The following is a 13,902-nucleotide window of genomic DNA, read 5'->3' on the forward strand; positions in this document are numbered from 1 at the left end:
AATATTTTCTAAATAAACTGTGCAATGTTTCCATTTTGGTGTCATCAGCACACACCTAGTCGGTTTATCCAGTGTCTGAAGCTGGAGCATTATTGTAGTGTGATGGGTCACTCACCAGGTTATTTAAGGGTGTATGTCTGCTGCTTGAACCCCAACAGCTGGGTGGTAAGCCAAGGCCTTGGTGCCCAGCTGAGGAGCAGATGTCCCTGAGAACCTAAACATCCCAGACAGTATCTGAGAACACACCAAGAAAAACAGTCTCATTGCAAACACACAGCAGGCAAAGAGCCAGAAAACCAGCTTAAAAGCAGTTTAGATATGGGAGATGGCACAGATCTCTAGGGCTGTCTTGCTGCCACCCAGGAGTGCCCTGTATGTAAGTCCTAATAAACTCATTTACTCACCAAACTGGACTTGTCTAAGTCATTCTTTGGTCTTTCAACAGCTTCCCAGTTCTGGCAGGGGGGTGGGGGTTGCGGGGGCGATACGGGACACATGTTAGAGTTCCAGGTTTTGTTTGTAACAATTATTAGGAGGCGGCATCCTGTGGCTTCAAAGGAGGCCTTTCCTGGTTGACCAGGAAATTGTGCAGTTCCTAGGAGGTGCTATATGAATGCGTTAATAATAGCACATTTTTACTAAAAGCATTGATGGCATCAACATAAATAACAATGGCAGCTGTTTATCACACACAGGTGTGTGAGTGGACTCTCCTTTAATTCTCACAATGACCCTGCCTATTTTACCAATGAGGAAACATTTAAGTTGTATCCCAAAGGATATACAGTTAGTGTGAGCTCTGAGATTGGAATGGCTCTGATTCTGAGATTCTTCCATTATACAGAGCTGTTCAAAGACAGAGAGTGCGTGATAGCGCAGGGACTGGGCTGGGTATGGTTAGGGGCCTTTCCATCATGTCTCCTTCCTTCTCGAAGGCTTATCCACAAGGGCTGTCCTTTAACCAGGGGCTGATTGGAACCCCTCAACCTCTCTTTCAAATGGTCCACCGCAAATGCATTTTATGTTTTCTGGGGTTTTTATTTAGAATTTGTAAGGAGCAGGATGGCTATGAGAAGGTGGCATATACAGCATCAGGAGAGTTACAAAGAAATAGAATTTCTTTCTGTATTGGGGAAAAGTTTTATGTTTTCAAAAGCTGTGGTCTCAGGAATCATGCCTGCAAGGCAAACCATAAAACACCCTTCTCCACTACAACTCTGTGTGAATGTTGTCATTGGTATGGGGTGATGGGTAGGAGTGTAGGTTCGGGAAACAAATTCCCAAGGCTTGAAATACAGCCATGCTCACTTGCTGACTGTTGTGTGTCCTTCCACACATTTCTCATCTCATCATAGTAATAACATCTACCTCCTATTTGTTGTGTGTAGTAAGGCAAATCGTGCATGCAGAGTTATTTAGTACAGTGAAGTGCATGAAGAAAGGATTCAAAAGATATTATCATCATGATAAAGTTTAGATATTTGTCTTCACCCACATCTCATGTTGAAATATAATCCCCAATTATATTATACTGGAGGAGGGGCCTGGTGGGAGGTGTGTGGGTCATGGGGGCAGATCCCTTATAAATGGCTTGGGCCATCCCCTTGGTGATAAGTGAGCTCTCAGGCCCTGAGTTCACATGAGATCTGGTCGTTTAAACTTACGTGGCACCTCCCCACCACTCTCTCTCCCTCTTGCTCCTGCTTTCGACATATGACATGCCTGTTTCCCCTCGCCGTCCATCATGACTGAAAGCTCCCTGAGGCTTCACCAGAAGCCAGGCAGATGCCAGCACCATGCTTCCTGTAAAGCCTGCAGAATCGTGAGCCAATTAAACTTCTTTTCTTTATAAATTACCCAGTCTCAGGAATTTCTTTATAGCAGTGCAAGAACGGCCTAATACATATCATCATCTGCTTAATGCTATTTGCTTAATTTCAATGTCTTATATATTAAACCAGCTAACATTTTATTGAATTCATTTAAAATGTGATAATATGATCTCTGATAAAGGTTATAGTCCTTTTAATAGAGGCAATTGAAAAAATCCAACTAAACAGTATTAAACTAACAAACTGCCCATTTTATCCAAATAACCAGCTGTTACCCTGTGAAATGGGAAGGAGGCAGAACACCTTTTTATTGGCAGTAGTAGAGTTTTAAATTTTTGATGGTACATTACTGGATTCAGCAGACTATTACTTCCATCTATTCACACCTCCATGCATCCATCCAACTGTCCATTCAAAAAGCACTTACGGAGCACCCTGTGCATTCAAGGAGCTGAGTACAGTTCTTGAGGTGGCTGTCGCTATGCAACAGGAAAAGATATAAGTAGCAAACCTGCTGACTAACACAGGGAAGTTATGATATTGTGAAAATTCTTGCTAGGGGAGTCAACACCACTAACAACCAAAAGATAAACAACTCTCTAAGAGTTCTGATGCAAAGCCAGTGAGCCTTAGGTCCAAGAAAGTTTAGTCATCAAGATTTAGAGTGACAAATAAATACTAGGGTTTTAGTTGAAGGTGATGTATAAGATCAGGAATAGGGTAAATTATAATTAACAGTTAAGCCTTAGTGGCCTGGAGCGGTGGCTCACACCTGTAATCCCAGCACTTTGGAAGGCTGAGGCGGGTGGATCACAAGGTCAGGAGATCTAGACCATCCTGGCTACACATGGTGAAACCCTGTCTCTACTAAAAATACAAAAAATTAGCCAGGTGTGGTGGTGCGCGCCTGTAATCCCAGCTACTCTGTCTCAAAAAAAAAAAAAAAAGAAAGAAAGAAAAAGAAAAAAAGAGTTAAGCCTTAGTGAGGAAGGTACCAAAATGTACTTTAGCATTACTATCTTTAAAAGTTATTCCAAAATATTTGGTTTATCAGTCTATATTTTATTTCCTTGTAAAGAATATATATGTAAATCAGAAAGCAGTGGCTCACACCTGTAATCCCAGCACCATGGGAGGTCGAGGTGGGCGGATCACTTGAGGTCAGGAGTTCGAGACCAGCCTGGCTAACATGGCAAAATCCCATCTCTACTAAAAGTACAAAAAATTAGCCAGGTGTGGTGGTGCACGTCTGTAATCCCAGCTACTCAGGAGACTGAGGCAGAAGAATAACCTGAAGCTGGGAGGTAGAGGCTGCAGTGAGCCGAGATTATGACACTGTACTCCAGCCTGAGCGACAGAGCAAGACTGTCTCAAAAAAAAAAAGAATATATATGTATGTAAACATAAAATGTATATATACATACATGACATTATATGCATTTTATGTTTTTATATATACATTTACAAATGTTTTTGTATGTCTGTACTGAAGTATACAAACATAAAAATCCACACATCATAACTGTACAGCTTGAAGAATGATTATAACTTTATTCCATGTAACCATCATCACACCAAGAAATAGAACCTTACTGCCCTCCCAGCAGTGCCCTCATGCCCCTCCTCACTGCTACCTGCTTAGTTGTCCCCAAAGGTAATAAGAACCATTATTCTACCTTTGACCAGCAGAGATCCATTTGCCTGTTTTTGAACTTCATATGCATAGAATCATACAGAACTTACTCTTTTGTGCTCTTCTGTAGTTCCACATTATGTTTTGCATATGAAAATGTACTCAGTCTCTGTCACCAGGAAACAGAAATTAAAACCACAAAATTCCACAACACCCAGTATTGGTGAGGGTGTGGAGAGCTTGATCTCTCATGCATTGCTGGTGAAGAGTAGATTGACTCATCACTTTGGAAAACTGAATGGCAGTATCTACTAAAAGCTATTTATTGGCCTTTTGGACATACTCCTTGTGAGCTGCTTTTTTAAGCACTCACACTCCTTGTGAGCTGCTTTATTTTGAGACAGTAGAAAAAGAATTGAAAGATGGCCAAGTAAAGCAGGAAGAGGAATATTAACAAAGATAAAAGCCAAAATTAGTAAAATAGGAATACAGATCAGAGAAAATATAAATAAGCTAAAAGCTGGTTCTTTCAAAACTACTATAAAGCTAACAATACCTTATAAATCTATTTTAATATATGAGAGAGAGAGAAAGAGCAGAAGAAAGAAAAAGAGAAAGAGAGAAGAATAGAGAGAAAGAAAGAGAGAAAAAAAACCGAAATTATGAACAGGAAAAGAAATAAATTAACATAGGAAATCAATATTAGAATGAAACAGGCTAGTGAATTCAGAAACAGATCAGAAACAGAAACATAGGAAATCAATATTACAATGAAACAGGCTAGTGATTTCAGAAACTTGGTTGAGAGAAAACAACCAAGATTATGAACAGGAAAATAAATAAATTAACATAGGAAATCAGTATTAGAATGAAACAGGCTAGTGAATTCAGAAACAGATCCCCACACATTTGGATACGTGATTTACGACCATGATGGTACTGAAGGGAAGTGGGGGAAGGACAGTGTGTTCAGTAATGGTGCTGGGTTTATTGGATACCATAAGGAAAAAATGAATCTTGACCCCTCTCTTGTACTACATATAAAATTAACTTGAGATGGTTTACAGATATAAATGTGAAAGACAAAACAATAAAGCTTCTACAGGATAATCTAGAAGAACATCTTCACGACCTTGGAATAGGCAAAGATTTCTTAAACAGGTTACAAAAAGCTCCAAGTATAAAGAAAAGGATCAATAAAAATTAAAAGTAAGAACTTCTGCTCATTGAAAAACATCATTAAGAGAGTAAAAAAGCAAAGTGTAGAGTAGAAGAGATTTGGTGATACCTGTAACTAGTTTGCATCCATGATATACAAGGAATTACCTACAAATCAAAAAGAGAAAGACAAATACCCCAATAGAAAAAAATGAATGGAAGATAAAATACACATGTTATTTACTTTTTTTATTTTTAATGTAGAGACAGGGTCTCTTTTTGTTGCCCAGGCTGGTCTTGAACCCTGGCCTTAAGCAGTACTCCCACCTCAGCCTCCCATAGTGCTGGGATTATAGGCATGAACCACCACAACTCACCTAAAATATATATGATTGATGACAAAGAAAGTGGGGAAGGGATGAATGTCTTTTCTAGCAAACACAACTCTAGCAAGTTTTCTTAGCTTCGACTTTGTGACAGTATTGAGTGGCAGCATGTCTACGCTGGAGAAGCGTGGCAGAAAGGCCACTGGAATATAGAAAATAAAGTTACGGAGCTTTGGTCACAGACTGAGTTAAAATGAATGTGTTGGACTGAGTCAGGTGGTTTATGAAAAAAAGAGCAGTCAATTTGCCTCAGAGAAGAAAGCTGCCAGCCTTAACTCATTCAGTGTCAAAATTAAAGCAGCATCCATAAAAGATGCTTCAGAGCAGTGGCCTATGCAGAAGAGGAAAGTGAAGAGACTCTTCTGCAACTGACATTGGCTAGATACGTTCAGAAACTAACCATCTGTGCTACAGTGGTATCTGTTTCCTACATGGTACAGTAGTCATGACCAGTTGTCTCTTTACCTAAGACCCCTGTGTACAAAGACTTGATATTCTTTAACACTACAGCTGAAGCTTCGTTGCAAAGAAATCATCTACCCAGGCCAACCACTGACAGAATGGCTCAGAGGCAGCACTTTACCTATGATCCCAGAATGACATCTTCAGCACTGACTGATAGGTAGACTACTGATAAACATCTCATTTGATTATCTCAACTAACTGGTGATGTTGACAGTATCTCCCCACTCAAAAATGAGGAAACTAGCCTGGGCACGGTGGCTCAGGCTGGCAATCCCAGCACTTTGGGAGGCCGAGGCAGGTGGATTGCTTGAGCTCAGGAGTTTGAGACCAGCCTGAGCAACATGGTGAAACCCCATCTCTACTAAAAATAAAAAAATTAGCCTGGCATGGTGGTGCACATGCCTGTAGTCCTAGCTACTTGGGAGGCTGAGGTGAGAAGGTGGCTTGAACTCAGGAGGTGGAGGTTGCAGTAAGCTGAGATCATGCCACTGCACTCCAACCTGGGCAACAGAGCCAGACCCTGTCTCAAAATAAATAAATAAATAATAAAAAATGAGGACACTGAAGTCGAGGACTTAACTGACTAATGTAGAGAAAGTACAAGAAGTAGAAGAATGAATGCTATACTCTGAGGTTTTCTGGGTCAAAGCTCTGGGCTCTTTCCATGCTAACGCACTGAGTGATTAGGAGTTTAATGGTGAGGGGTGAATAGATTGTAGTAATGCAAGAAATCACATACCTGAAATACCAAAGCCAATGATGAGTGCAATTGCTCCAGCCAGAATAATGATGATGCTAATTATGCTATGGGAAGAGAGAGAGAAACAGAAAATTACCTCTCCATTCCTCTTGATGTGCTGCTTTGCAACTGGGGTACAAATCTGTTGTGGATAAGATGAGTTACATAAAGCATCTCAACTTTTTCTTCCACATAAACTTCTTCCTAGAAACAGGTACCTTAGAAAGGAATTTCAGCAATTCCATCCCCATCCCCCTGGGGCTCTGGGATCAATGAAAAGAGTGACCCTTGCCTCTGACTGTGCCATTTACTGTCCTATTTCCAGATTAGGGAAGACCCTATATGGAGACTGTTGGGGCAAGAATGATGAAAACACTTCTTTAATGCCAGGTGCCACTTGAGAAGGACTGGTCCTGTTCCCAGCCTTCCCTGAGCATCACTGTCCACTCTCTTGTGTCATTTGTCTCCCTGTCTTATCTCCTTCCATAGACTTTAAACTCCATTAAGGACAATGGTCACATCTTCACTTTGTACCCACTCACACCTCATCTACTGCACTCCGTAAGTCATCAGTGGGAGTCTGTTTTCTATTAAAAAAACAAAAACAAAAACATATTTACTACAGAAAGTTTAGAAAATATAAACAAGCAAAAATGAGACAAATAAATCACCTGTAATCCCATCATCTAAATACAACCACTGTGTTTTGATATAATCCTCACCAATTATTTTTTATTTTATTTTACTTTAAGTTCTGGGATACATGTGCAGAACGTGCAGGTTTGTTACATAGGTACACATGTGTCATGGTGGTTTGCTGCACCTATCAACCCGTCTTCTAGGTTTTAAGACCTGCATGCATTATTTGTCCTAATGCTCTCCCTCCCCTTGCCCCCAGCCCCCCGACAGGCCTCAGTGTGTAATGTTCCCCTTCCTGTATCCATGTGTTCTCATTGTTCAACTCCCATTTATGAGTGAGAACATGTGGTGTTTGGTTTTCTGTTCCTGTGTTAGTTTGCTGAGAATGATGGTTTCCAGCTTCATCCATGTTCCTGCAAAGGACATGAACTCATTCTTTTTTATGGCTGCATAGTATTCTATGGTGTATACGTGCCACATTTTCTTTATCCAGCCTATCATTGATGGACATTTGGGTTGGTTCCAAGTCTTTGCTATTGTAAATAGTGCTGCAGTAACCACATGTGTGCATGTATCTCTATAGTAGAATGATTTATAATCCTTTGGGTATATACCCAGTAATGGGATTGCTGGGTCAAATGGTACTTCTGGTTCTAGATCCTTAAGGAATCACCACACTGTCTTCTACAATGGTTGAGCTAATTTACACTCCTACCAACAGTGTAAAAGCGTTCCTATTTCTCCACAGCCTCGCCTGCATGTGTTGTTTCCTGACTTTTTAATTATCAGCATTCTAACTGGTGGATCCTCACCAATTTTTAATGAACAGATTAACAAATAACACCTGGGAAACTAAATAAACAAATAAGGAAGTATTGCTTACATGTACTAAGTGCTAGAATTATATGGCAGACATGTTGTTCCAGCCAAGCAGCATGTATAACTTATATCAATTATCCATTTAGTAACCTTAGGAGGAGAACAAATTTTATTGTCTCCATTTTATAGATGGGGAAGTGACACAGGGAGATTAAGCATCTTCCCTAAAGTCACACAGTTGGTAAGTGGCAGAGCAGAGATTAGAATTTGTCTCTTAAATCTGTACTCAACTCCCTCCAAGTGTACCAAGGGTAGGAGCTCACCGATGGGGCGTGTCCCTTTTCTTTGCCAAGGGGAACAAGCACTCCATGAGGGGTCACCTGCTTTAGCTCGTGAGAGTGACTCAGGCAGAGCAGAAGGCATAGGTCAAAGTGGTTCCTGGGAAGCTCGCCCGTTGCTGCCTGTCCTGGCGCATACATCATCGGTCAGACGTCCTCAGCCGCCCTCTCACACGGCTGCCAATTCACACGCTCCCAACACCCACGCTGATGTTACTCAATAGGCAGGACAAAAGAAAGGCACAGGGAGGCAAAGAACGATGCTATAGAGAGAAAAATGAAACGCGGGGCTTTGCACTTTCTGCCCTGAATAGGCTCATTGTTCCCAGCCTCCTATGGCTCAGGAATGGGCCCACCAGACAGAAACAACAGTTCCCCTGCAGGCCAAGCCCTCACAAGGTGCAGCCACAAGGCAGCAAGCGAAGCTTTAAATAATAGGGCATCTGCTAAATTGATTCCAAGGGGAGACCATATTTGGCCACTGCTCCTCTTTTTCCACACCTCAGTGTAGCCTCAGTTCTTACTGGTCCAAGAGAGTGAGAACAGCTAGATAAAGTCATAGCGAGAGGCACCATCTGCTGTCTTTGACTACTGACACAGGCAGCCGACTTGTGTGTGGCCTAGGGTTTTCATTTACTTTGGATAAAATACTTCATCGCTCTGAGGCTTATTTTCTTTTTTTGTAAAGTGGGAAACAGAGTAATTCCTGCTTTACCTATTATAAAGGTTGCATGTGTCCCCCCCCACATTCACATGTTGAAGTCCTAACCCCAAGTACCTCAGAGTGTGCCTTTACTTACTAATGGGGTCATTGTGAGAGGTGAAGCCAGCTGGACTTCCTAGGTCGAGTGGAGACTTGGAGAACTTTTCTGTCTGAAGGATTGTAAATGCACCAATCAGCACTCTGTAAAAATGCACCAATCAGCACTCTGTATTTAGCTAAAGGATTGTAAACGCACGGATCAGCACTCTGTAAAATGGACCAATCAGCAGGACGTGGGTGAGGCCAAATAAGGGAATAAAAGCTGGGCACCCCAGACAGCAGCGGCAAACTCCTCCCGTCCCCTTCCATGCTGTGGAAGCTTTGTTCTTTCGCTCTTCACAGTAAATCTTGCTGCTGCTCCCTCTTTGGGTCTGCACTACCTTTATGAGCTGTAACACTTACCGTGAAGGTCCGCAGCTTCATTCCTGAAGTCAGAGAGACCACGAACCCACCGGGAGGAACAAACAACTCCGGAACAAACAACTCTGGACGCGCCACCTTTAAGAGCTGTAACACTCACCGCGAGGTCAGCGGCTTCATTCTTGAAGTCAGCAAGACCATGAACCCACCAGAAGGAATAAATTCCAGACACTATTGCAGATGTAATTAGTTAAGGTCATACCAGAGTAGGGTAGTGGTTAATTCTTAATCCAATATGGCTGGTGTACTTATAAAAAGGGGAAATTTGGACACAGATGAACACACACACACACACACACACACACAAAACACCATGTAAAGATGAAAGCAGAGATCTACAACTCAAGGAACACCAAAGGTTGCCAGCAAAACTCCAGAATCTGGGAGAGAGATGCAATGGATTCTCTTTCACTGCTCTCACAGGTAACAAATCCTGCAGACATGTCCATCCTGGCCTCCAGCCTCTAGAGCTGTGAGATAATACATTTCCATTTCTAAGCCACCTGGTTTTCAGTACTTGGTTACAACAGCACTAGCAAACTAATACAAAAAGGTTGTTTCAGGATCAAATTACATAATAAATGTGGCATTATTCAGAAAGGGCTATTCATACACTACTTTTAACTATAAATAAATTTTACGTATAAACTATTGCTGTAAGTTTATTATTAAAAGCTGTGACTTTTACGGGAGGGGACCTGAACAGCGACGCTGAACAGATACTTGGGCCCTTGCCAAGAAGAGGGGGGGACAGTGGAAGTTGTGTATTTCGGCCAAAGCTCCTGAGCCCCTCCATCACACCAGGCCCACGTTTCCCTCACTGTGAAAACAGAACCCTGCCATCTGTCACCAAATTCCCTATTGGAGCAGGAATCACCGTGAGGTTTGTTCTGAGCTAGTATTCCCTTGGGAAACAATTCAACTTCCAGAGCCTTGGAAAGAGAAGCAGGAACTACCAGAGCAGCCAAATTAATTCTTGTCTATTGCTTATTAATTTTTTAGAAAGATGAAAAAATATTTCACTTCAGGGGCTCTTACATTGCTTTCTGATCTTTGCTTTCCCCTCAATGGTTTCCAATAACTATGCTGCAGGAAATTTTTAATGCAAAACTATGTCTTCTAACCACTGCACTGGGATTCACAGTGTACTTTTGGTACCCACTCATTACAAAAGGGCCCAAATAAAAATCAATGCTTTTGGAGGACTTGCTCATTCAGTAAACATTTATTAAGTACTTACTATGTGAAAGACATAGTGCTAGTCAATATGAAAGAAATGGAGAGATGATATAAACAAGGTCCCTGCCCTCAAGAAGCTTATAGTTAAACTGACGTGACATACACACAAACCTTTGTAATAATCTGAGGCAGAATGTGATCAGGGCTTTAGTAAAGAAACGAACAGGCCAGGCGCGGTGACTCACGGCTGTAATCCCAGCACTTTGGGAGGCAGAGGCGAGCGGATTACCTGAGGTCAGGAGTTCAAGACCAGCCTGGCCAACATGGTGAAACCCTGTCTCTACTAAAGATACAAAAATTAGCTGGGTGTGGTGGCATGTGCCTATAATCCCAGCTACTCGGGAGGCTGGGGCAGGAGAATTGCTTGAGCCCGGGAGGTGGGGATTACAATGAGCCAAGATCTAGGGAGGTAGGAAGAATTTAAACCCAGGGGAAACGGAGATAATCAAAGTGCATTTACATGAACAAATTTCAAAGAAAGTGAAGAGAAAGGCTTTATTCAGAAATATATTGAGCTGATCCATGCTGTTACACACTCTCTGTCCAAGGCAGAAACACACAGAAAAGGTATTATTTCTGCTGCACTGGGGGTGCAGGGGGTCAGGATCTAAGCATTGCACTTTAGTGCTCTGGGCTGTGGGCTGGGAAGGTGCTTTCAGAGGCTGCAGAACCCAGAGCCTTCCAGGTGAAGGAGCAGTTTGCAGCCTGGAATTCTGTCTCCATTCCTGAGGAGGGCCTGGTTCGATTCCCTCACATGCCTGCTTCAGCTGCTGCCGCCTTCTGCAGCATGTGAAAGAAATTGGGCCTTTGTTAAAACATATGCACATTCCTGAAAAGCCTCACATTCACAATAAAGGTAACAGGACTTATGGGGGAAAATAGGCTTAAAGGCAGAGCGCTCGAAACCTATGAGACTTTGTAATTAGTTTACTAACAGAAACAATAACTAGTACCTCGGGAGATAACTTAGACAGACAAGGCAGGCACTCAGTAGGGCCAGAAACTACTTCAGGGGATATAAAAAATGCACAGATATAATAAAATAAACACTCCTGCTGCTGGGTGCTGTGAGCCGGCGTGGTCGCTGTGAAGGTGGGTGCAGCGGATGTGCAGCCTAGGACATGCAAGGGTAGGATGTACTTCTCTGGAGAGGGAGCCCCGTGTGCAGATGTTCATTCAAAAAAATTCTTTTTCATAAAATAAAAATAGAACTGAAAGCCATGCTAAGCTTTTCCCACCGAAGTTCTCATTCTATTCTGCTATTTCAACTCTCCTTGCTTTGAAAGAAAAGGCATGTGAACCAACACAACATCCATGTTGTCCTGCCATCATTCCCGTTTTTCAACCACACATGAGCTCATTGATGCTATAGAAACATATACTGCAGCAGACAGGCTGTATTACTGTATCACACACCAAAAAATAAACCAGAAGAGAGATACCTATCTCTCTTTTTTTTTTTTTTTTTTTTTGAGATGGAGTTTCACTCTGTTGCCCAGGCTGGAGTGCGCTGGCATGATCTCAGTTCACTGCAACCTCCGCCTCCCAGGTTCAAGCGATTCTCCTGTCTCAGCTTCCCTAGTAGCTGGGATTACAGGCACGTGCCACCACGCCCGGCTAATTTTTTATTTTTAGTAGAGACAGGGTTTCACCATGTTGGCCAGGCTGGTCTTGAACTCCTGACTTCAGGTGATCCACCTGCCTCTGCCTCCCAAAGTGCTGGGATTACAGGTGTGAGCCACCATGCCTGGCCAGAGACACCTATCTCTTAAACAACCTTTCATTTATCAGAGGTCCATGGCATGGCATAACAAGAGCCGATGCTTATCAGGCATAATGCTTCATTATATTGTTTCTCGTTCAACCCTACAGCAACCCCATGAGGTAAGTACTACTCTCATTACCTTTTTACATGTGGGGAAACTGAGGCTTAGCTTAAGTAACAGATGAAGCTGTCACAGCTGGAAGGTGGGAATGTCAGGTTTCAATTTGAGGGAGTATGACTTACAGACTTGAGGTCTTAACTACATGCTATACTTCTAGAAAAAGTGGCAGGAGGCCTCATGTTTGGAAGGCTCCTGTCACCTCCTCGAGCACCTTTTCTAAAAACAAGAGCTTTCTGGATCTGCTACACAGTGTGGAAAGCTCAAAATGCTCAGTCTGGAAAACATAAAATGCTTTTTGTTTTATTCAAACATGAATGGTTTCTATGTTCTTGAGTTTCTGCCTCCTTCTCAAATACTAACAGAACTCGGAGATACCACATTCCTTTTAGATCATTAGTTTAGCTCCACTCGTGTGATTGATAAATGTTTAAAACCCTGAAAACTAGACTAGTTTTGCAAATGTGTGATTTATTTGAATATACCAAGCAGGATATTTGAGTAAATCAAGTTGCAGCGAACATATTACATTGTTCACAAACCAACGAGGTGACTAGGTTTATAAAGAATGCTGAAATTAAAGACATTTACTTCAGCCTATCCAAAGAGGAGATTAAGGCTGGGTGTGGTGGCTCATGCTTGTAATCCCAGCACTTTGGGAGGCCGAGGAGGGCAGAGCACTTGAGGTCAGGAATTTGATACCAGCCTGGCCAACATGGTGAAAGCCCGTCTCTACTAAAAATGCAAAAAGTAGCCGAGCGTGGTGGTGTGCATGCGTAGTCCCAGCTACTCGGGAGGCTGAGGCAGGATAATCGTTTGAACCCAGGAGGCGAAGGCTGCCGTGAGCCGAGATCGTGACATTGCACTCCAGCCTGGGCAACAGAGCAAGACTCCATTTCAAAAAAACCAAAAAAACAAAAAAGCAAAAAGGAGATTAAAAGCGGGAAAGGAAATTTCTTTATGGGGAAAAAGTATTTCCTATAAAGGGGAAAAGGAATTATTTTAAATGCTATATGGAATAAAGCATTGGGCTTCAAGGTAAAACTAACCATTTCCTAGATATTGATTAGCATAGGTTTCAGGTTTCTGAGAAGCTTAGATTGTTGTCTACTCCAGTTTTTGTTTTGCTGAAGAATTCAAGGTGTAGAGTATGTTTCCTGGCCTCTACCCCTCTCCCTGTATCTCTTTATACTGGTAAAGTCAAGGCTGGCTTTGGTCCAGGAAACCGAGAACAGAAGCATCAGGAATGGTGAGTGCAGGCTTGAGGAGAACTTGGCAATGAGGAGGAGTCGTTATGTGGGGCTTGAGGGGTGTGTGTGGAAGAGACAGGGCATCCTTTCTGGGCAGCCCCTGCTCCATCAACATGGCAGCAGATGGCCAGGCTTTGTATTTGGGAAAGGAATTTTGGGGAATTGCATATAAGAGACTTGGCTGCTGTTGAGTATCAGGTTGAAGCATCCTCTTTTCTTTCTAGCTACCCCCAAGAATCACAGCACAGTTTAGTGGATTCTTCCAAAGCACAGGCCCCAGAATTAAATCATGACCTGGGTCCCAACACTGCAAAACTAGGGTAACATGGCTGGCAGAA

The 13,902-nt window shown here is 42.4% G+C and overlaps 1 protein-coding gene across 4 annotated transcripts in view; it reads right to left on the reverse strand.

Moving 5' to 3' along the window:
- Positions 1 to 13,902, reverse strand: part of VTCN1 (V-set domain containing T cell activation inhibitor 1) — a 68,123-nt gene that overhangs the window by 20,828 nt on the left and 33,393 nt on the right. For 3 of the 4 annotated variants that reach the window (XM_004026434.5, XM_055355851.2, XM_055355849.2), the window contains exon 2: positions 6,214 to 6,278. In XM_004026434.5, the coding sequence (XP_004026483.2) occupies positions 6,214 to 6,278 (65 nt within the window). Of the gene's footprint in view, positions 1 to 6,213; positions 6,279 to 7,994; positions 8,214 to 13,902 lie in introns of those variants that run through there. The other variant, XM_063695891.1, reaches the window with a different exon arrangement.

This window comes from Gorilla gorilla, chromosome 1 (assembly GCF_029281585.2).
Source record: "Gorilla gorilla gorilla isolate KB3781 chromosome 1, NHGRI_mGorGor1-v2.1_pri, whole genome shotgun sequence".
NCBI lineage: Eukaryota > Metazoa > Chordata > Mammalia > Primates > Hominidae > Gorilla > Gorilla gorilla.